This window comes from Trichogramma pretiosum, unplaced genomic scaffold, assembly GCF_000599845.2.
Source record: "Trichogramma pretiosum strain Unisexual culture from Peru unplaced genomic scaffold, Tpre_2.0 scaffold3, whole genome shotgun sequence".
NCBI classification, from domain to species: Eukaryota; Metazoa; Arthropoda; class Insecta; order Hymenoptera; family Trichogrammatidae; genus Trichogramma; species Trichogramma pretiosum.
Genome location: NW_019641698.1, coordinates 1,345,348 through 1,366,355, shown reverse-complemented (window position 1 = coordinate 1,366,355; position 21,008 = coordinate 1,345,348). Strand labels below are relative to the sequence as shown.

Genomic DNA, 21,008 nt, shown 5'->3' with positions numbered 1-21,008 from the left:
CAGACTCCGCGCGGCTTTTACTACTGCTGTCTACACGCATGTGTGAAGTGCAGCGCCGACGCCGTGCGGTGCCAAACACAATATCAAGTGCACGTGCAAGGGCTGCCGGGTAGGAAATACGTTTACACAGTTCAGTCTGAGACACTGTGCTATAACGCAAGATTTGTGTCTGCTGATTTTAATTGTTTTTTCTAAGATAGAAATGAATTAGTGAAGATTTTCCACAAAATAATTACGTAGTTAAGTATTACGCGGTAAACTCACAGTAAAACGTATGGTGTAATTTACGTTTTGTGACCTTTGGTTATAATAGTTTTGTGAACAGTTATTTTGATACAAACATTTATTAAAGTGATTAATAATAGTAATCATGAGGAATCTAACTGTGAACACGCAAAAAACATGTCTGTTTACGGACACGGAAGCTTTGAGTCAAGAGTTTAAGTGCTGTTACGACGATGATAATGATGTCTATTATCTCATGCAGCCAGAAGAAAAACGTATCATTGCCATCAGTGGAGTTGACAATAGAATTCTTCTGGATGATAGATTATCATTGAGAAATAATCTGGCTGTACCTGTGGGGATTACTTACAGTAGCATCCAAGATGAGCTTTATGTTGCCTTTGATGCTGGATTTGTCATTGAAGTCAAGAAAATATCATCCAATGAGATGAGATATGCAGAAATCGATGATTACAAAAAGGGTCTGTTCAGCATTAATATGAGTCCAGATCATGAAATTGTTGTACTAGTGACAAGAGAGTATGAAGTTATAACATTGAATGCAGATTATAAACAATTAAATAAAGTAAGCTTGAAAACAGAAGAATTCGGTGAAAAACAATTTATTACTGTTGGTTGGGGTAGTAAAGGAACACAGTTTCATGGTTCTGAAGGCAAAGCAGCTAGAAATGTATCATCTGTTCAAGGCAGAACCGAACTTGATGACTGCATGCCAAGAATTACTTGGAAAGGTGATGGTACAATGTTTGCTGTAAGTTACATTGATTTAGAATCACAGGCTAGAAGGTTTAGAGTATTTAGTAGGGAAGGAACTTTATATTACACTAGTGAGTTAGTTCAAGGTTTAGAAGCTTGTTTATCCTGGAAACCATCTGGAAACTTGATTGCTGGTACTCGAAAGCTTCCTAATAAACATACAGTTGCTTTATTTGAAAAAAATGGTCTTATGCACAGAGAATTTGTATTACCTTTTGGTGGTCAAAAGATCTTGGTGAGTAAAAATCATTCAAATACTAAACAGTTTTATGAATAACTTTTAATTAAATCTTTTACCTTTTATAGATAATGGATCTTATTTGGTCAAGAGATTCTGATATATTAGCCATTTTACATAAAGATGTTAATAGTAATCTCACTAGTATACATTTGTGGGCTGAAAAAAATTACCACTGGTACTTGAAGCAAACAATTTTTTATCCTCCTGATAATCCAATTTTATTTGCTACTTGGGGTCAACAACATGGCAAAGACTTATTAGTTTTATCAGCTAAGAGCACTTCTACTTACACTTTCCGTTGGAAAATTGATCATAGTCGTGGATTGACTGCTGATGATGGTGCAGTAGTTAGTGTAATTAATGGATCAAATGTACATATGACTTGTTTTAAAGATGGTATTGTACCACCTCCAATGGCTCAACAAATATTGGAGTTTGCGGGTCCTGTTAATGCCTTATCATTCGCACCTCCTGGATGTGAACTGAATACTAATGAATTCTTAGTTCTCTTGAGTAACAATAAATTATATAAATTTGAATCAGCAAAAGTATGTATAAACTAAATACTATTAAATTAAGATTAATATTGTTTATTATTAAATAAATCTTTTCTGCTTAGGATGAAGGAAAACTGGTTTATAAAACAAATTCAAGTTATATCATTAATTTGCCGTTAGAAGAACCTGAAAAATATTCATTGAATTTAATAAATCATTTGCTTTGGTATACACCCAAATTAGTTTTGTGCTCATTAGCTACAGGCTTAAAGAGCTCTTTGTGCAAAATCGAATTAAGCAATATTGAAAATTTGGATAAAATCTTGATAGATCTCACGTAAGTAAATGAAAGTTCATTGTAGTATCAATTATATCTATAGTATGTACAGCGTCAGTTTAAATCTTCAATTTCAGGATCATTAAAGAAATGCCAGGTCAAATCCAGCATATTCTCACATCAAGTGCCACAGGTGATGCCTACATAGTTTGTGACAATAAATTATACACATACAGTGTAGTGAGTGGATTAGAAAAATCTTCTCTCTATTTGGGAGATGAACCACCTGTAAAACTAGAATTTGTACAATTTGGTTCAAGAGAAGTAATTGTAAATTTATCGCGTAAACATGTGCTTTACGTCGGTGGTAAGCAGGTTGCCAATAATGTAACCAGCTTCCATGTACATTCAGAATTTTTCTTGATCACTACTCTACAACACACTTTGATTGCATTCAGGTTGGATGAAGATGGTTTGATGCAGTTAGAAAATAAAGATTTAACTATTCAGCCATGGACAATGGAAGATAGTAAAGCTCAAAGAATTCAAGGTATATAATATAATGAAAAAATTTAACATAAGTAGATATTTATAAAAACATTCTCTAAAAATAATTTCTTTTGTAGAATTGAGTATTCGTCGTGTCGAGCGGGGATCAACACTTGTGACGGTGCTACCAAAAGATTGCAAAGTTATTCTTCAAATGCCCCGAGGTAATTTGGAGTGCATCCAGCCACGTGCTTTATCCCTCGTCATAATCGGTACATACATCGACAACTTAGAGTTTTTATCAGCATTCGACTTAATGCGTAAGCAACGCATTGATCTGAATTTACTTTACGATCATTCGCCTGATACCTTCATGAACAATGCCGAAAAATTTGTCAGTGACGTGAAGAAGTCAAGCTGGTTAAGTCTGTTTTTATCAGAATTAAGAGATGAGAATGTCACTAAGACTGCTTACAAAAGTAGCTACATGGGTAAAAATTCTGTAACAAATGATTCGAGAGTCAACAAAGTCGAAGAAGTTTGCACTAGATTGCGAGAAATCATGGAAAAAAATTCAAGCGCCTATCTGCAGCCAATATTAATTAGCTTGGTGAAAAACCAAAAGCGATCCGGCCTGGAGGCGGCTCTGCGCAAAGTCAGAGAAATTATGGACATGGCTAAAGTTGAAGAACTAAAAATCGAGTTAAAATCGGATCCACCGTCTCCGAAATTTGACACGGAGGGCCGAGTTGTCATGGACTCTGAAGTCCCCCAACTCAGTGATAAAGAATTGACCGACGAACTCGGTCGACAGGTCGACATAAACGGCATGATTGACGAAGAGGAAGGCATACCACTGGAAAAAGAGTTCGAACCTATAGAATTAGTCGTTACGCCGACCCAAGACAACATAACACCAGCCGACGAGGCAATGAAATATTTAATGTACATGGTCAATGTTAATACGTTGTACGACGTAGCACTAGGCATGTACGACTTTGACTTGGTAACTCTGATTGCTGAAAAAGCTCAAAAAGATCCGAAAGAGTATGTTCCATTTTTGAACGATCTCGCTCAGCTGGACGATCATTATATGAAATTTTCAATTGATAAATATCTTAAGGTAATTGAAAGAAGATGCATGTTGTTAATTTATTTGTAATTATCGATTTACTAAATTAATTTTTTTCACAGCGTTACAGCTCTGCCTTGGATCACATAGCTAAATTGCCAGAAAAATTCGATGAGTGCTTGAAATTCATCGACACACATAAACTTTTCGCCAAAGCTATGCGATTATTCAACAAACAACCCGAGGCATACAAACAGATAGCTGGACTTTACGGTGAATATCTCATATCTAAAAATAATGAAAAAGAGGCGGGTATCATGTTCACAAAGGCTGGTCTCTACAGCGAAGCTTTGCAGGCCTTCAAGCGCGGTGGATGCGTCAAAGAAGCGATTGTCACAGCTGCCCATAAGCTCAACATGGGGTTAGTTAATTTTTATCAATATCAATTGCAAAAAATAACTGATTGTTAATAAAAATTTTTTTTAATAGTCTCCGGGAACAGATATACCTTTACGAAGAATTGGTTTACGAGTTGAAGGAGCAAAAGAGATACCAAGAAGCCGCGGAAGTACTACGGAAGCACTTGAACAGGCCAGAAGACGCTGTAGTAGCACTTTGTGACGGCAGATTTTTCGATGCTGCCTGGTCGGATGCACATCACATGAAGCGTCTGGATCTTATAGGTACTTTTCAATTCTTTAATTACGATAAAAAAAATTAAAAACTCTTTGCTAATGGAAATTTCATCCTTTAGAAACCCACGTGAAACCTGGCATATATAGACACACCGAATTCTTATTGGAACAATTGGCCAAGAATCACGCGGAATTTTTGAAGTACAAGACGCGCTTGGCTGTCGTACGCGAGGAAGCAGCCAACCGAGCCGCGGCTCGATTGAATTTTGACGACGGCGATGAAATGGAAGGAAACAACGGCTTGAGCGATCTGTTGAGTGACACAACGAGCATAGCAGGCTCGACGGTCTCGAGAAGTTCGAGATCCAGCGGCAGAAGCTACAGATCGAGCAAAAATCGCAGAAAGCACGAAAGAAAGATGCAAAGCGTCAAGGAGGGTAGTGCTTATGAAGATCTGGCCTTGATAAGGGCACTGCATGGATTAGTTACGCAAACTTATGCAATGAGAGGTACGTTTTACGTTTTACATTTATTCGATAGTTAATAGCCGAAGTTGACGGATTTTTTTACGGGATTTCAGCTGAAATACGATCACTCGGAGAAATGTTACTTTTGATCGACGGGGATGAGTCAGCTGCCAACTTATACAAAGCAATGGTAGCATTCCTGAAGGACATTAATAGCAGTAAACAGGAAATATGGCCTCCAAATGCAGAGAAAATTCCCGAACCAGTAACTGCCGATCCGAACATGCCAACTTTCACATTAGGTACATTACATTATTCTTGGTATCATTTTTGTTTCTATGGTATTCATTAATTTTACTTTTTTCAGAGCCCCATTTACTAACAGCACCAGTTGAAATGCCTATCAAATGGAGAATGGATATGTTTGAAGAGGGAGACGACAATAAGCACGTTACAGACAAATAGATAGATTATTGTTACTTCTTGTCCAAAGAGCGACGATAGTGAAATGTCAAGTAGATTAATTGTATAATTTTTTTACTATTTATTAGTTATCTAGTGCCTGTAACAGAAAAAAACCGCCTGTATATATTTCTAAAATTATATGACGTTGAAGCCACTGGATCCCAAAATAAAAAATTAAATAATTTTATACGCTTACGCTTTATTTACATGAGATATTTTACATTATGACGTGTTGGCGTTTTCTCACACTCTGTATAACGTGTTCGTTCACTCATATTAATAAATCCAAAATGCAACTATACAATATTAAGCTTACTCTTTCCAGTTTTCTTTTCGTATTTATACTGCAATATAAGAAGATGAATTTAGTCAAAGTAAATTTTGAGAATTAAAATTTTATTTTTTTTCGCAAAAATAACATGTATTGTGACACTAAAAATGTTACTGTCTGGAAATATATTAGTCAACCAAGTTATAATCGACTTCCTGCCGCTGTATGTTCAATTATGAACTTCAAAAACATCTTAATCAAAAAATCAGTGACCAAATAACAAATATTTTTATCAAAATATTTTTCTTAATATATTGACTTGGTGAGTAATAAATATGCATTGAGTTAATAAAAAATTAATTTATAATATCTGAATACAAAAACCTTCGTAATTACCTCTATATTTTGATTAAAAATATCTGAGTATATACTAATAAAATTATACTAAATTTGTTGAAAATATATAAAAAGTTATCAAGCTATCACGTAAAAATTTATGGGTCATTTCCGACCTCTAGTAAAGATGACACTCTAGTCATTTTCAATTTAGTGGATATAACTTATTAATTACAACTAAACGAAATAGATTTTAGTAACATTGATCATTAGCGTTTGGGTTCATTAAAGATTAATAATTTTGACAAGGTTTTAGTCATGCTAGTAGAACGCGAAATGTTTTTATGTATAATATTTATCAAAAGATGAAATGTAGTATAATTTTAAGATTTAAAGTGAGGAATTAAAAACATTCAATTGAAAACACCCGACAAAAATTAAATCTACCAAACACTTATGACTGCTCTATTAGAGACTCTTACTTTAGATTTTTTTAAAAATCATTGTTTCAACATAAAATTTGATCCCCTGAGGATTTGCTTTTAAAATTTGGCACCAAAACAGGATTTAATGTTGCAAATTCAATTTTGCCTATTGGCACCAACAAAGTCACCCAATCAGAATGGTATCTTACGCAACCTAGTATATACTTCATTTAACTATTTTACATTTGAAAGAAAATATGTCACTTTAACTCATTTCTGAGCTTCATTATTATAATTTGCCAAGGTGAGCAAAGTTGAACGCTTAAGTTCAGGACGAAGACTAATTTTCATATGCTTAGGATGTGTGTATTTCCGCCGTGCTGCTTGATACTTGCTCTTATCGGCATTTACCATAATAGTCGCCATTTCTTTTGCTACAGGTAAAACCTCTCTCATTGTGTACGTACTGTAGTGAACAAGTGTTTTCGTCCAGATAGCATCTCCGTCTTGCAGATTTTCATTTCCAAGTAGGCTACAAATAAATTAATTTATTAATGAGATTTCTTGTTAACTACTTGTGAATTAAGATGTAATTAAAATAGCTAAAAATTTACAGGAAAGACAGATATATAGCTGCTGCAGCAATTAGACTAGGTGGATGATGGCAGACTTCATAATGAACCAAAGCTTGCTCCAAAAAGTATTTTGCCAGTGTATGATGTACTGGCAGTGCCTGATATAAAAAAATTAGTTATTAATAACATAATTACTCAATAACAAGCAAGATAGTAAAAGAATAAAAGATAATTACCTTTCCAGCTTTACTGTAACGCCTGAGAAAATGTAATGGCAGTGGCCTGCCAAATGAATAATCAAGAGTTTTAATGATCAGCATTTCCATTTGAATAATTTCTGCTTTTGTGTAAGCATTATCGGTGATATACACAAAGTCGCTGATATCTGGAGAATACATTTCTTCATATTTGCTAGCTATAAACATAGCAGTTACTCCTACTAATTGCAACCTTTTACGAGTAATCAGGTTGAATTTCTGTTGAATAAAAAAATAATGGCATAAATAATATATTTATAAGTGGTATTCAATTTCATAATTTTCAATTTACCTGAAGAAAACGATCAATTATCGCAATTGTCAGGTACAATGTTTCTTGCATCAGATGGAACTGTTCGTGAACCTCAATAAGCCAGTCAACCAATACACATCTCATCTTAGGGGTGACTTCTTGACCTTGCAAAAACCCTTCAGCTATAGGAAACTGTGCTTCAAGATTTCTCAAATGAGTATAAATATCGTTGCTATATACAGAAACAAGGATGGGATTTTTTCTATCTTCTTCGTCAATGTCCTCAATCAAGATTTGATCGGAAGAAAAGGAATCCACCTTATTACAATTGATTGCATTAGATTCTTTCTTAGGTTCAACTAATTTTTCAATCTCCTCATTTTTTTCGACTTTTACGGTCGGCGGTTGAACATCGACTTTAATCGCATTTTTCGGAGCAACTACCGTTGGCTTGACAATCTCCTTTCTTGCAACAACTTTGTCAGTTTTTTCAACTTTGGTGACCTTGACCGCAGTTGGCTTGGTGGTCAATATGGGCTTTTTCAGGATTACTTTATCCTTCGCAATTTGACTAGATTTGCCGGTAACATCGTTCGTCCGTAGACCGATGACTTTGTTGCCGATTTCACCAAGAGCAGCTCGCCTCGTCTGGCTGCCCGCCAAAGTCATGGATTTTACATTCTTGACATTTTCCTGGTTGGCAACGTTCTGTAGCATAAGGAAATAATTCATATAATCCTAAGTTAAAATATTTCATCAGAATAAGGTTCAACGTGGATCAAACAGATTGCTCGTTGGAGTGCCGCGTCTCGTTTTTAATAGCCCATCAACGCTGCATGATAAAAAGGAGCCGAAATCTCACGGAAATTCCAAATTCAGCAACTCAATTCATTTCCACCGCAAAAGATTATTATCGCTTTTCCTCGTATGTTTTCTATCAAAATAAAGGGACGATCGACGAAACCGAGAGAAAGTATTACGAAGTGTTGTAAGTAAATAAAACCCAATTGCGATCTGTGAGACAACAACTATGAGTTTCACAAAATCCATGTACCCTTTAATGATCAAATGTAAAATAGTAAATGGCATCGTTTTTATACATTTGAAAAACAAGAGAGTAAAACTGACGGCAAACTGGCTGGACATTGCAGCAGGAGAGGCGCGTGATAACATCTCTAGCTTTTGGCGGTCTTCCGCACGCGCAGATCGTCTTTCTATAAAATTTCAGCTACACCTAGGAGAGTATAGAGGAGATTCGAAGACGTGCAGCAGAAAAAAAAATGCCTGACCGTTTGAGCAAAGGGAGGTGCAGCGCGAGAAAAAACGCGCGATTTGCACTAGCTCCGCTATATCTCCCTCCTTTTCTCGCACTAGAACTCCTCAATCGCACCGGCCGCTGGGGACACATATATTATTTACATACGAGCGATGATTTCAATCTGTGCACTCGAAAATACTGATTGAGACATTTTCAAAGTATAGGAAAGCGAAGCACGTTCGGGCCAGCGAGAAAAATACGACCGTTGAACTCTCAAGGATCAATATAGAGAAATTAAAGCATCGTGGCGTAACGCGGGCATATTATCTCTGAACTCACACAGAGACGCAGGCATCGCACCAACACGCTGACGGGGCATTTAAATGTGCGTAACGGTCGCGCGTCCCTCTTTTTTATCGCGCGCAACGATGATACAACCGATAAGAATTATGCGGCTATTGTAATTAGACAAAAAAGATTGATCAAGACTCACCAAGTTAACAGCACGATTTCTCAGCGCCATGTTTACACAAGTCGGCGATATAAACAAATCACAAAGCCCAAGGAGCACAGGAACAACAACCAAGCGATGTTAGCACGTATGTGTATACGAGTCGACGACGGGTGCGTGTGTGTATACACGTTTAGTTTACGTCTATTGGGCAAACGTTAGCTGAACTGTGAGATTGGCTTCGGGTTTGGAACGAATTCGCACAGCATCGAGAGGCAGGAGGACTTGATGATCCTTTATATGTACTTGTTTTTCCACAATGTGAAAAAGGTGAAAAATTTTGGGTTAAAACACGACGACGCCAAAAAGGACGGCCGACTCGACGACGATGCAGCTGTGCAGCGAGCGCGTTCGATTGCTGAGTTACTCCCGTTCACGTATATTAAAAGTCGCACTCGTCGCGCCTTCAACCGTCGTTTTTCGCCGCCGTTTTGCTGCTGCTGCTGCTTGCTTGCTCTCTCTCGCTCGCTCGCTCGCTCGCTCGCTAGGTCTGGGCGCGCTCTCCTCGCCGCCCTGCCTGCTGTATATTATAAACCTCGCTCTGTCTCGCTTCCCAACGCTCCTCGGCTTCCCCTTTTCGGCCTACGTATGCGGCAACTAGTGAGAATATATCCAAGTCAACGCTGTATGTGTGTATATAACACACAGGGATCGTTTGAAATACTACCACCACCACCACTGCTAGCGGCGCAGCACCACCAAGCCACTCTGTGTCTCGCCTCGGCTCTGGCGCGCTATCCCGGCGCTCGTCGAGTTCTTTTCTCTCTCTCTATCGCTCGCTCGCTCCTGAAACGGGCCCTGAGAAATGCCAACCGTTTTTTCGATTGCGTATAGGACACACATGTGTGAGATACGCTGCTACGGGTACCAGAGCGCGGAGATGTGTTTTGTACGAACCTATACATGTACAGGGGCTAAATGAATCGCATCTGTGTGCCGGAAGTTTGCTGCGTAGTGGGAGTCTGAATCTGGCAGCTTATTGGCTCATTTCGAATTTTCGAATTTCATGTTTTTATCGTTTGCTCGCGACGTTAGGCAATGCAGACTCGGGCCATTTAAATACTTCGATGTGTGCGAGCTGATATAGGACTTTCTAAGCTGTGTCGTAGATTTTTTTCAATTCCGAGAAACCGCCAACCTGATCTCGTGAGAGGCACCGAAATTCTTGCGTTATTGGCAATTTCAATTTCAATTTTTTTCTATATAGATACAGACTTCAAACGAGTACAGGATTCGCTGTTACATCTGATTCCTCGATAGGTCTCAAGTGCTCCGATTTTCAGATGCGGCATTGAGTTATTTTTAGAACTTTTGGATTCTAATGTTGGAAATTTCGGGGTCAATGTAGGTCAAAGTCACGATTCTAATGGGGCAACGTGACATTATTCCTTGCAGCGTATTGCAAGTTAAACATTGACTTTTGAACGAAGGAATGCAAAAGCCGTTGAGAGTCGTTAACGCTTCGTGGTGGGGGAGCGAGTTGTTTTTTCGGTCCCTTTAAACTTGGAGCGCGTGTCCGCGCGCTCGTTCTCTGCTTTTGCCTAATGGAGGAATATCATTTCCCTGTATTACTATAAGTCACGCATCGTGAAACATTTCTACGGTTTATGAATAAGAGTTAACAAAAGGGGAAAACTCACAGTTACCGCATGCGGATGCGGACAGTGATTGTAAAGCTTGCGTAAGCATATTTTTGCCTCCCTTTCTGAAGTTCTCGAAAGTCCTGTAGTTTCACGCTAGTTCAAAATAAACAATTTTTGATATTTTTTACTTCAATCGACCATATGGAGTTTACGTTGGAATAAAATGGATTCCTCATTAGGCCACTAATGACGATAATGAATACCAACACATCTGCTCTTCATCGACGGTGACGTGAATTAGTAACGACTTTTTACGTGTGCCTCCCGGACTTTTATAGATTTGATTTGAGATATACAAGTTGGGCTGAAAATGATGGTTTCATCTTTTTAAAATAAATTTATCGATAAACTTCGAAAAATTGATCGAATTTATTTAAATGTTTTCCATGTCGCAGTAAATTTTTCAAAGTGATATGACATGATTTAAAAGTCTATGTAAATTATCCAAACCACCTCAATTTATTTTTATGTTTAATATAACGAAAAACAATCTGAATAGGCACCAACGAGGATTCCGTGGCGCAAGTTTTGCGGTGGGATACGTATAAAGAATTGAAGTTCATCCATTGGTAGGCCTCTACAAATGAATAACAAAGTCGGTTTCACTTTGAAACTCATCTAAGAAAATGTGGCTCATAGACTTCTCAAAATACTTCACTGGAAACTTCGTGAGAGAATGATTTCTGAACGAGTTCCGGATATCGAATGAAGTTACGATGATTGTTATGATACACTTCATATTGTACAACGAAGAATACTTGTTTTTCAATTTTCATTGATTTTGTGGGCTATTTTACGTCTGAAACATGGGATTTAAGACAAAAATCGGAACCTTCAGCTTCCTTCAAAGTACTTTTATAATAGAATAAAAGTTGAAAATAAAATTTATCTTTAATTGGTAATGTTAAGAATTCGATAACTGTGCATGACAAATTAATTATCTAAAGTAGGTAAATGATTCTCAAAATTAATAAAAAATGTTGATATTTATCAATTAAAAAATGTTCTCTTCTTAAACATTGATTGGAACATCTTGATAAAACAGTAAATTGAAATTAACGTGTGAAAGGCCAATCTTAAAACTCCTTTGATTTTTTGACAGCATGTAATTTGTGTTGCCATCGACGAAGTCAAAAAACTCCGGATTTCGAATGTCAGATTATTCTATCTGTCGTCTGCTAAGTCAACTTACGGACGGGACGCATAAACACTGTATCTTTCATCTTGTAAGTGAAAACTGACAGATGCATGTTCATGTCCCCGTATGAGTAAACATGTGTTTGTTATGAAATTCACGTGTATCAATGTACTTTAACAATTTAATGATTTGAGAGTATAAATTAAAGGAAGCTACTACTTTTATACTCATTAAAAATGTCTATTAACCTCGACATAAAGCTTAAACGAGCAAGTAAAATTTATCGAGAAGGTGTAAGTCGGCTTTACTGTGTTTAAAAATATTACTTTTTTTTACAAAAAATTCATAATCGACGTTGTTGCAGGAAAATGTGAGTGGATTCATTCTTCTGCAGACAAATTCCGACGTCAAGCACGATGGAATATATCTCACAATGGAAGGTTTAGTCAACCTGCAACTTAGTTCTAAAACTGTTGGTATCTTTGAAGCCTTAACCAATTCAGTTAAGGTATGAGGATTTTATTATAAATAGTGGATACTTTGATGTACTTGCTCTGACAATAACTCTTTCTTCTTTAAAGCCAATTCAGCTGGTACAATACACTGTGGAAGTAGCACCTGCTGGAAAAATACCTAGTGGCAAAACAGAAATTCCGTTTGAGTTACCTTTGAAACCCAGAGGTTCAAAAACATTGTATGAAACATATCATGGGGTATTTGTTAATATTCAGTATTTAGTTCGGTGTGATATTAAAAGGAGCTTTCTGGCAAAAGATGTTAATAAGTCTTTGGAATTTATGGTAGAGGATAAAACATCAAAGTCAATAGACAAGGAGTCTCGTAAACCTGTACCATTTAAAATACTTCCAGAATCTGTACAAAACACTAAAGAGAGAACTGTTCTTCCAAGATTTGTTATTTCTGGTCACATAGATTCACTTTGTTGCAAAATTTCTGAGCCTTTGACTGGTGAAGTTATAATTGAGAGCTGCGATGCTATTGTAAAATCGATTGAACTTCAATTGGTTCGAGTAGAAACTTGTGGATGTGCTGAAGGATATTCCAAAGATGGTATTGCATTTTAATTTCAATTTCACCCATGTTTGGATAGAAAAAAATTTTCAATATATGTTTCATGTTTCATTCGATTTAGCAACTGAGATACAAAATATACAAATTGGAGAGGGCAATGTGTGTACAGAGTTAGCTATTCCAATTTATATGATTTTTCCAAGACTCTTCACTTGTCCAACTCTTATAACTAGCAACTTTAAAGTTGGTAAGTTTAACAGAAAATAAAATTTATTTGTACTATACAAAATTCAATATTAAACTAGATTAATAAAATGCAATTCATTTTTAATTACAGAATTTGAAGTTAATCTGATTGTTGCCTTTGAAGATGATTACATAGTAACAGAAAATTTTCCTATCACTTTAACAAGACATTAAAAAAAGCTAATGCAATATTTACTGTACAGTTTTTTTTATTTGTACATAAATCGATTTATTTATTGTACATATTTTATATAATATAAACCAAGGTGTATTTTAAATTTATTGATTTTTTCCTCTAAAATGTATGAATACGCAGTGATGTTGATTGCACTTGAAAGTATATAAAAAGAAGGTAGGTATCAACATTGTTATAAATATGTCATTCAAATTTTTACAAGCACATACAAAACTTTTATATGCTTTTTTTCTTAGACTTATCAGTCTAATCCAAATTTACGCATTAATAATTTAAAGTATCTCTCAACATTTCTGTTGTGAGTCAATCCAACAGAGGCAAGCAGTACTATGTAACCAAACATGAATGTTAGCAGTTTGTGTTGTCTGAGCCATCCTACCATTCCAGAATTTCGCGCCGCTCTGAAAAATATTTAAGTTTTTATTATCAATGTTTTAATATTATTATAAAATTTATTTAGTAATCCATTTGAAGCATTACCTGGCTCTACCAAATTCTTCACTGTACACCAAGAGATATCGAATTCTGACTAATTCATTATTAAGAACTAAACAGTACTTGTTAGGTATTTTTCCACCTACAGATTCAGGCGCTAAATTTCTTGCAGCATCATCTAAACATAATATAAATGTTTTAAAATAATTTAAATCCAATAATCTGCGGAAAAATTTTAAAAAATGTAAAAAGAAATTCTTACCAGTGTCACCTATTTTCACATCTGGATGATTAATTACTTCGCACAAAGCCACACAGCTTAGGGTACTTCCCAATATACTTGCACCCCAAGAGTGCCCAGAAGGACTATAAGGTAGGCTAACACCTAGTTCTTTGGATAGATATATTCCTTTTCCAAATAATGATTTCTAAAATAAATTTATACAAAGATTTTTTTTGTGATACTATTGAAAGAAAGTAAAAATATTATAATATGTACTTTGCACAAATGCTGTTGTAGTCCGTAATGAATGATTGAGTGAAAATTCTCAAGTCGACTACCATGATAAGCATAAAATGTGGAATGTCCTGTAGCAAGTTCCCTCCACTTCTCTTCAGATGTAGACTGTCGAGCACTAGCTACTTGAAATATTAAATTTGGTTCTGCTGCAGGTAATTGTGATCCTACTCTCTTCAAAACAGATTCATACTAAAAAAACCACAGTGATTTAAATTTGAACATTGAATTTTGTAAAGTTTTTTTTTCTACAGTTATACTTACACAGTCTTTATTAATACTTCTTATGTGTAAATCCTTCAACTTTACTAATACCCAATAAAGTAATTCAATAGTGGGACCTTTATTTTTGTAAATATTTGGTTGCTTGAGTTGTTGTATTACAACAGTCATTGGTGGGACAAACTCTACAGCTTTTCTCTGAAATTCAATAAAAAAATTATTTATAATAATACAATTGTTATTCATTATATAATCAAGTTATATCATTGAATTTTTTGCATTATTGATATAATCGCTATGTATTTACTAACCAAAGCATCAATATCTTTGGTTTCGTTCTTGATGTACATAGGTGGAAATGGCCTTAGGCAAGTATCAAATCTATAAGTATGACATGCAGCCACAAAAAGAGACCATTTAAGGTCAGCTGCTCTGATATCCTTTTCAAGGACGTACTTAAGAGAGAGTATCTTTCGCTCTGCATCCTCCTGATTGATAAGAGCATCAACATTGGCAGGAGCAGATACAACTTCAAACTCAGCTTGTCCAGCTTTGGCAGATGTTGAAGGATCATTGTTATCTTTTATATCCATACATTTATCAGCTACTGGAGCTTTATTCTCTAGACATGTCATGTCAGTTGGTGGTGCATCGCCTTCATACATTTTGAAAGTTTATTTTTGGACAAAATACTCTGAAAAAGTGAAGAATATATTAAATTTTAAGAAAAAAATGTTCAACCAGTACGTTTCTTATTGTAAATTTTCGCATTTTATACATTTATGAACAAAAGTTGAGTATTTATATGCGCAACGAGATTACGTATTAGCGATATACTCACATTACTCAAGTCGTGACGGACTATTTTAATGGAAACTTCACGATGAATTTAACAATCGAGCTCGCTGCTGATGATCGACCTCGTCATTGCAAATAATGGACGATAAAGACGCAAGAAAAATATGTATATAAAAGTTGTCTAATGCGCCGTGTGCCGAGCGTTAGAAATGCTTGCGTGGAAATATTCTCTGCTGCGATTGAAGCTCGTGTCTGCGTGTACGTATACACACTGTATGTAGAATAAAAAATTGTCGAACGGGGGGCCAGACAGCTCCACGGCAGCGATTCAACGACGATTCCAGGTCCAGGCGGACCCGATTCTGCACGACCTGCCGCAGAAACTGCGACGACGACGGCGAAGTCGACGTTGAATCCGTGCGTAGTAGCTGGTTGCTGCGCGTTGTGTGACAGCTCCCCGATTTTCTTACACACGCATATATATATGTAGGTATAACTGTATATATATGTAACGCATGCAGATGCAAGCACACGCGTACGGACACACACACGGACACAATTGAACGGGCACTTGAATGTGTCAGTCACTGCATCTATAGTCTTTTGTTATTGTCGTTTGACAACATCTGCGCCTATATCCAGCACATTCGAGTCGATATAATGATACGCGCATATATATTTACGCGTGAGAGCTCGCGCGCGCGCGCGCGTGTATATAGACACAAAGTGTAGCTATACATTTAATTATAGCAATCGATTACATATAGCTGACGGGGATTCGCATCGTACGCGTATACAATAATATACGTTGTTGACGTTGCTCGCTAAAATGCTAAGCCTCGGCGAGAGCTGCTTTGTACTAATGCTCCGCAATGAATCTGCCAACTGGTGTGCTCGAAAACAATGTAGTCCCAAGCCCCGTCACAATACCGAGCTCGCCGCGGTGCATCGCGCGGGTATCAGGCATTGGACCACGTATGCGATATCGTCATATCACGCGAGCTATATTATGCACTCTGGCCTGCAGCGCTTCGCTGCAACGTATATTACTACCAGCAGCAGCAGCAGCAGACGACGCTAATCCAGTGCGATTCGTCGTTCTCCGTCCTTCTCGCACCGATATAGTCGTAATGCCGCAGGGGCTTTAGTGCGACGATGAGTCGACGCGGGGGGGATCGAGCGAGACTCGGAGATTATTTTCGCGAAGCAGTCCGAGCAGTGCTGCCATCGTCGGGGGATTCCTCGAAGCATCTTGACGAGTTCGTGCGGCTTCGAATTTTGCTCGTAACGGACTGTAGGCAAGATCGAAATCATTTTTCGAAAATTAAACAATTTCATGGAAAATTTTTTAACATCACGTCAGAATGAACCTTAGTGTAAGTCAACATTCAGTTGAAAGACAAACGAAATTATCGCGCTTTCGTCAAATCGTAAATGTATTCGGTCATTAATTATTGATATGATATCCAAAAATTTGGCACATGATTCGTTCGCAAGAGTTTGCTTGTACGAAGACATGGAAACCATTGGCTATATTATAAATCAATTGTAAAAAAAACTCGTTTACGTATCGCACAAAGTCAGTCAATGTGTCAAGTCAAACAGTCGGTTTATTAAGGCCTCGACCGGTGGCGCCCTTGATATTTCATATTACGTAAAAAAGTTAGGTGCTGTTAAATCTTAGGTACACATACACATCATAATCCGCGCTTATAGTTTATTTGCATTTAAGAAGCTTATCCAATTAAAATTATTCAACTCTCGAGCTGTCGGTGCTTTTTTACGTGTTTATTAGGCGCGTAAGGATGAAACTTAATCCATTTCATTATGTAAATTGACAAATTTATGCACAATTTTAAGCAGAAAAGGCAACGATCATATTATTAATGGAGATGTTATAAGTTAATTCTTCGATAGCCTATAGTTGGTAAATGATTTTGATGCCGAGATAAAAAGGAATATTCATTTTACAAACTGATTTAAAATTTTGTATGCTGCGGTACGTGTGCGCGTCGGTTCACTCACGAGGCAGAAGCATAGCGGTCATCGAACCAAGTGTAACAAATCATAGTCGATATTTATCGAACTAAAACGGTTTTATGAATTTTTGAATTCGGTAAATTTTAAATAATTGATCTGATTAATTTTGAATTTCTAAATAAATAAAACAAAGCCATAGTTGCATCATTCAATCAAAAGTTCTTTTTAATTTAAATTTCAGAGGAGATAAATAATTGAACTAAATCAAGAACTATAATTTGAAATTATAGATAAATTTCGGAATTTTTTGCTCCATTTCATACACAAAATATTCTGATAAAAAATGTAATCGAAAGTATGCATACTAAATCGAACCGTAATATTAAAAAGTTCTGCATTGTTATAAATATTTTTACAGATGTTTCAAAAAGAAAATATTGATTTTCGTATAATCAAAAACGATCAATCGATCAAATTTACAAAATTATTCGAGTTCAGGGGCATATCAAACTCGAGATGAAAAAGAAAAGCTCTCAGCTACTCTTACCTAAATTCAATTCTCCTAATTAAATTCCCACAAAGCAATTTTCTAAAAAAGTGCGTGGGCGTGCGTGAGCAAAAACGAGGTCAACCTATACCTTTTCAAAGAATGTTCGATAGAAAGCGATTCACTTTCGTTTGACCACCTATACACACGAGAAACGATTTGGCCTATGAAACGTAACGTAGAAAAATTTCGAAAAAGTAGTCGTTTGAAGCTTTTCGCAGACGTGCTCTCGGTGCATTACAAAACGTTATACAGCACGATCTCTTGTGGTGCAAATCTTTCCAACAAGTTACATTTCATCAACCAAAACCATCTCTGCGTGTCGGATAGACCGCAGGATCGCTCGAGTCTGATCACATATAGTGGTTTCTACTTGTATCCTGGAAACCTTTACAGCGCGTCATTGATCCTTCGGAGCTACACCACATAGTGGATGGGCATTCGTTCGATTCATCGTTTAATCTTTATAAGAAAAATGGATGAAAAAATGGAAAAAAGTAAAAGTGAAAGCTCGATGAATTACGAGTAGGAGGCTGAGGCGTCGTTTTACAGAGAGTAGATTTTTTTGCTCGTACTCTTGCGCTCGGAGATTCTCGTTAACGTAATCGTTGTCTTTCTCGGTCGGATTCGTCGTTTTCTCTCGTCGTCGTCATCCTCATGCCAATTGAGAAAATCGCGCGCACCGAGAGTCGCAATTATTCGAAACCCTTTTTTCCGTCGCGCGCAATCATCGGCCGGCTGCGATCCGCTGTATATCATGGCCATAGGCGCGAGAGGCGGCACGTGTCCTTAAAAAAACCTGAAGCGCGCAAAATGCATGCCCTCTCTCTCTCTCTCTTTCTTTATAATATGAGCTCTTGAATACATATCCTCTTGGCGAGGCTCGTCGACGGTATAAGCTTTTATCCAGATACACACACACACACTTTATATGTACAAAAGTTGCATACTTGTGCAACTGAATACGTTGGAGCAGGGGCCCGGTTTTCTCGTTACAAATTCTCTCTCTTTCTGTCTCATTCTCGCTCTCCTTCTCGTTTTTTCCAACTGGTCTCTCGGCTTCTTGTCGTCGTCGTCGTCGTCGTCGTGTATAAGATACAGCTCGGTGCATGTGCGGTTTGTCCGCGTCTCTCTCTCGTGCTGTGCAGTCGCAGCAGAGTGGCTGGCTCGAGTCGAGTAACAGCGGCGGCGGCGGCGGCGGCAGCCGTTCGCGCTCCGAGCCAGAGCCGCTCAATGTCATGCCTCAAGGTAAACTATCAATGACGTCATGCACGCGATATCTCCGTGTATCTGTGTGTGCCCAGCAGCGGCGTTGCGCGCACCCGCTCGCATGTGTATACAGTCGGACGACTTTACTCGCTTTGCGGCGGCGTACGTGTGTATTAAGGTATATAGGATGTTGGTATAGGTATATTAAATGCGCGCACACACACACGGACGAGACTCGATCGGGTGGGGGAGATTCGCGCGAGGATACGTAGGTGCACCGACTCCCACTTTTTGCACGCTGTACAGAGTGGAAAGAGACTCTCCGTGCATTATACCGTGTGCTGCCAACCTACGTGACATTTACATTTACATATAAGCTATATAAGCGCACAGCGTGTACGAGTATAAACGAGTGCGGTGGCTGACTACTCGTCGATTCTGCACCCAATAAAGGTGCTTATTTATCTATTACGACTTGCTCCATATATCGAGCGCGTTATAATGTCCATGATGCATCGAGCCGTATGATTGCAATGAGCTATAGCTATACCATATTCCGTCCGATCATCGGACTCTACTCTGCGCACGGAGTCGAGTCGACTCGCGGCCAACGCCGCCGCTCCTGCTTATACTTAGCTTATAGCTCTGCTCCGCATTCGAGCAGCTCGTTCGGCGCGGCGCGTCATGTTTTTTAACAAGTGGGAGTGGGATCTATCTCTCGCGCTCGACTTGGCGTGTATATACATACATACATATACACAGGCACGCACACGCTCGTATGACTCGTGCGCGCGTGAGCCGCACAATTTATCCTTTCTCGTTCTTCTCTCTCTCTTACTTTTTCATTACTTTATATACTCTTATATACCTATACACTGCTTATGTATGTATACATGCACGCGCGCGATACAGCCCCGGCTCGACGAGATTGGGCCGAGCGCAGTCGGTCGGTATGTTGTGCGAAACGGCGACTGCTTTGCTCGCGAACACGCGCGTATATGTATGTATGTGTACGAGAGTCGCGAGAGTGAGATTACCGCAGATATACGGCGGCGGAGAGGCAGGCAGGCAAGCGAGAGAGCCAAGTTGCCGAGACTCACGCACACACATATATAGCCAGTGTATGCAGACGATCGCCTCCTCGGTATATAATTCGCCTGCGCCACTGCTTCTGCTTTTGCACATACACACAGACACTTATAGGTTGCCGCGCGCACACAAGCTTGGCAGCGACTGGCATTTTCATATACTCGCGCACGCACACCTATATACACGGCACGAAGAGGATATTCAAGTTGCCGCTTGCAAGCAGCAGCATTCTCGCAGGCGGCTACTCTCGCATTGGCACACGAGCAGTGTGTGTTTATACGCGACTCGTTGTTGCTGTTGCTCAGTGCGCAGAGTGCTCACTGCTGTGCACTGCTGCTGCTGCTGCTGTTTCTGTTGTTGCTCTCACTCGGTGTGTTTTGTGTGTTTGTGTGCTAATATATATTAAATATATATAGTGACCGTATATCTCGTGTGCCCTCGTGCAGTATCGTACTTATGCTGTTGTTGTGCGGGCAAACATAATAATTGCAGATATTAATTCGTATGTATCGTCGAGCGACGACGACGTGAGCGACGTTCTGTGTGTGGCGGTGCAGGCGGCAGCGGCGGCGACGACGACGACGATACCTACTGCTCCGATCAACGATCAACCGCATAGAACGATACGACGGCGACGTTGTTTTTCTCATGTCTCGCGGGCGAGGCGACGCACTGCACCTCTTGCACGCCGATCAGTCCGTAAGTTTATACTCCTCTTCTGCAACACTCGTCTGTTAGCAAAAAAATAAAACGTGCTCTCCCCAGCAAAAATCGACCTTCCAAAGTAGCAGCAGATAATGTTATGTACGCGAATTTATCGGCATTTTTTTTTGTAACGTATACGATACATACGTATCGCGAGTGTGAGTTAAATCAACAAGTGTTTGCGCGTTCGCGCTTGCCGCGCTCTGTTCGTCGTTGGTTA

General features: G+C 38.4%; 5 protein-coding genes across 5 annotated transcripts in view; 3 read left to right on the top strand and 2 right to left on the bottom strand.

The window, feature by feature from the left end:
- Positions 1-133: 133 nt before the first annotated feature.
- Positions 134-5,239, top strand: LOC106650562 (elongator complex protein 1). The gene is made up of 10 exons (XM_014368648.2): positions 134-1,237; positions 1,309-1,791; positions 1,863-2,077; positions 2,155-2,567; positions 2,644-3,629; positions 3,701-3,999; positions 4,068-4,261; positions 4,333-4,722; positions 4,794-4,982; positions 5,048-5,239. The coding sequence occupies exons 1-10, from the start codon at positions 371-373 to the stop codon at positions 5,143-5,145; spliced, it is 4,134 nt and encodes a 1,377-aa protein (XP_014224134.1). The 5' UTR covers positions 134-370; the 3' UTR covers positions 5,146-5,239.
- Positions 5,240-5,324: 85 nt separating this feature from the next.
- On the bottom strand, positions 5,325-9,653 carry LOC106650563 (G2/mitotic-specific cyclin-B). The gene is made up of 5 exons (XM_014368649.2): positions 9,014-9,653; positions 7,302-7,970; positions 6,989-7,228; positions 6,792-6,910; positions 5,325-6,709 (listed from the first exon to the last, which is right to left on the bottom strand). Exons 1-5 carry the CDS (start codon positions 9,041-9,043, stop codon positions 6,448-6,450), a joined length of 1,320 nt encoding a protein of 439 aa, XP_014224135.1. The 5' UTR covers positions 9,044-9,653; the 3' UTR covers positions 5,325-6,447.
- A 2,227-nt stretch (positions 9,654-11,880) lies between these two features.
- On the top strand, positions 11,881-13,315 carry LOC106650566 (Down syndrome critical region protein 3 homolog). The gene is made up of 5 exons (XM_014368651.2): positions 11,881-12,105; positions 12,177-12,320; positions 12,394-12,883; positions 12,966-13,091; positions 13,182-13,315. Exons 1-5 carry the CDS (start codon positions 12,049-12,051, stop codon positions 13,262-13,264), a joined length of 900 nt encoding a protein of 299 aa, XP_014224137.1. The 5' UTR covers positions 11,881-12,048; the 3' UTR covers positions 13,265-13,315.
- Positions 13,316-13,347: 32 nt separating this feature from the next.
- Positions 13,348-16,298, bottom strand: LOC106650565 (mono [ADP-ribose] polymerase PARP16). Its single transcript, XM_014368650.2, has 7 exons — positions 15,302-16,298; positions 14,772-15,154; positions 14,503-14,658; positions 14,221-14,430; positions 13,984-14,149; positions 13,767-13,899; positions 13,348-13,687 (listed from the first exon to the last, which is right to left on the bottom strand). The coding sequence occupies exons 2-7, from the start codon at positions 15,123-15,125 to the stop codon at positions 13,528-13,530; spliced, it is 1,179 nt and encodes a 392-aa protein (XP_014224136.1). The 5' UTR covers positions 15,126-15,154; positions 15,302-16,298; the 3' UTR covers positions 13,348-13,527.
- A 4,116-nt stretch (positions 16,299-20,414) lies between these two features.
- The window catches only part of LOC106650514 (myocyte-specific enhancer factor 2), a 54,842-nt gene continuing 54,248 nt past the window's right edge, over positions 20,415-21,008 (top strand). Inside the window, exon 1 of the mRNA XM_014368548.2 lies at positions 20,415-20,782. The gene's annotated coding sequence lies outside the window, so the exon portion shown is untranslated. The remainder of the gene's footprint in view (positions 20,783-21,008) is intronic.

What these genes read in the sequence shown, in the direction of transcription:
- LOC106650562 (XM_014368648.2), top strand. Translation starts at nt 371, where the DNA reads ATGAGGAATCTAACTGTGAACACGCAAAAAACATGTCTGTTTACGGAC. An exon ending in TAAAGCTCAAAGAATTCAAG is followed by an intron (nt 2,568 to 2,643) that starts GTATATAATATA and finishes TTTCTTTTGTAG; the next exon opens with AATTGAGTATTCGTCGTGTC. An exon ending in CATGCCAACTTTCACATTAG is followed by an intron (nt 4,983 to 5,047) that starts GTACATTACATT and finishes TACTTTTTTCAG; the next exon opens with AGCCCCATTTACTAACAGCA.
- LOC106650563 (XM_014368649.2), bottom strand. Translation starts at nt 9,043, where the DNA reads ATGGCGCTGAGAAATCGTGCTGTTAACTTG. An exon ending in TAATTGATCGTTTTCTTCAG is followed by an intron (nt 7,229 to 7,301) that starts GTAAATTGAAAA and finishes TTTATTCAACAG; the next exon opens with AAATTCAACCTGATTACTCG. An exon ending in GTTACAGTAAAGCTGGAAAG is followed by an intron (nt 6,911 to 6,988) that starts GTAATTATCTTT and finishes TTTTTATATCAG; the next exon opens with GCACTGCCAGTACATCATAC.
- LOC106650566 (XM_014368651.2), top strand. Translation starts at nt 12,049, where the DNA reads ATGTCTATTAACCTCGACATAAAGCTTAAACGAGCAAGTAAAATTTAT. An exon ending in CCTTAACCAATTCAGTTAAG is followed by an intron (nt 12,321 to 12,393) that starts GTATGAGGATTT and finishes TCTTCTTTAAAG; the next exon opens with CCAATTCAGCTGGTACAATA. An exon ending in TGAAGGATATTCCAAAGATG is followed by an intron (nt 12,884 to 12,965) that starts GTATTGCATTTT and finishes CATTCGATTTAG; the next exon opens with CAACTGAGATACAAAATATA.
- LOC106650565 (XM_014368650.2), bottom strand. Translation starts at nt 15,125, where the DNA reads ATGTATGAAGGCGATGCACCACCAACTGACATGACATGTCTAGAGAAT. An exon ending in GAAGTATTAATAAAGACTGT is followed by an intron (nt 14,431 to 14,502) that starts GTAAGTATAACT and finishes TGGTTTTTTTAG; the next exon opens with TATGAATCTGTTTTGAAGAG. An exon ending in GAAGAATTTGGTAGAGCCAG is followed by an intron (nt 13,688 to 13,766) that starts GTAATGCTTCAA and finishes AATATTTTTCAG; the next exon opens with AGCGGCGCGAAATTCTGGAA.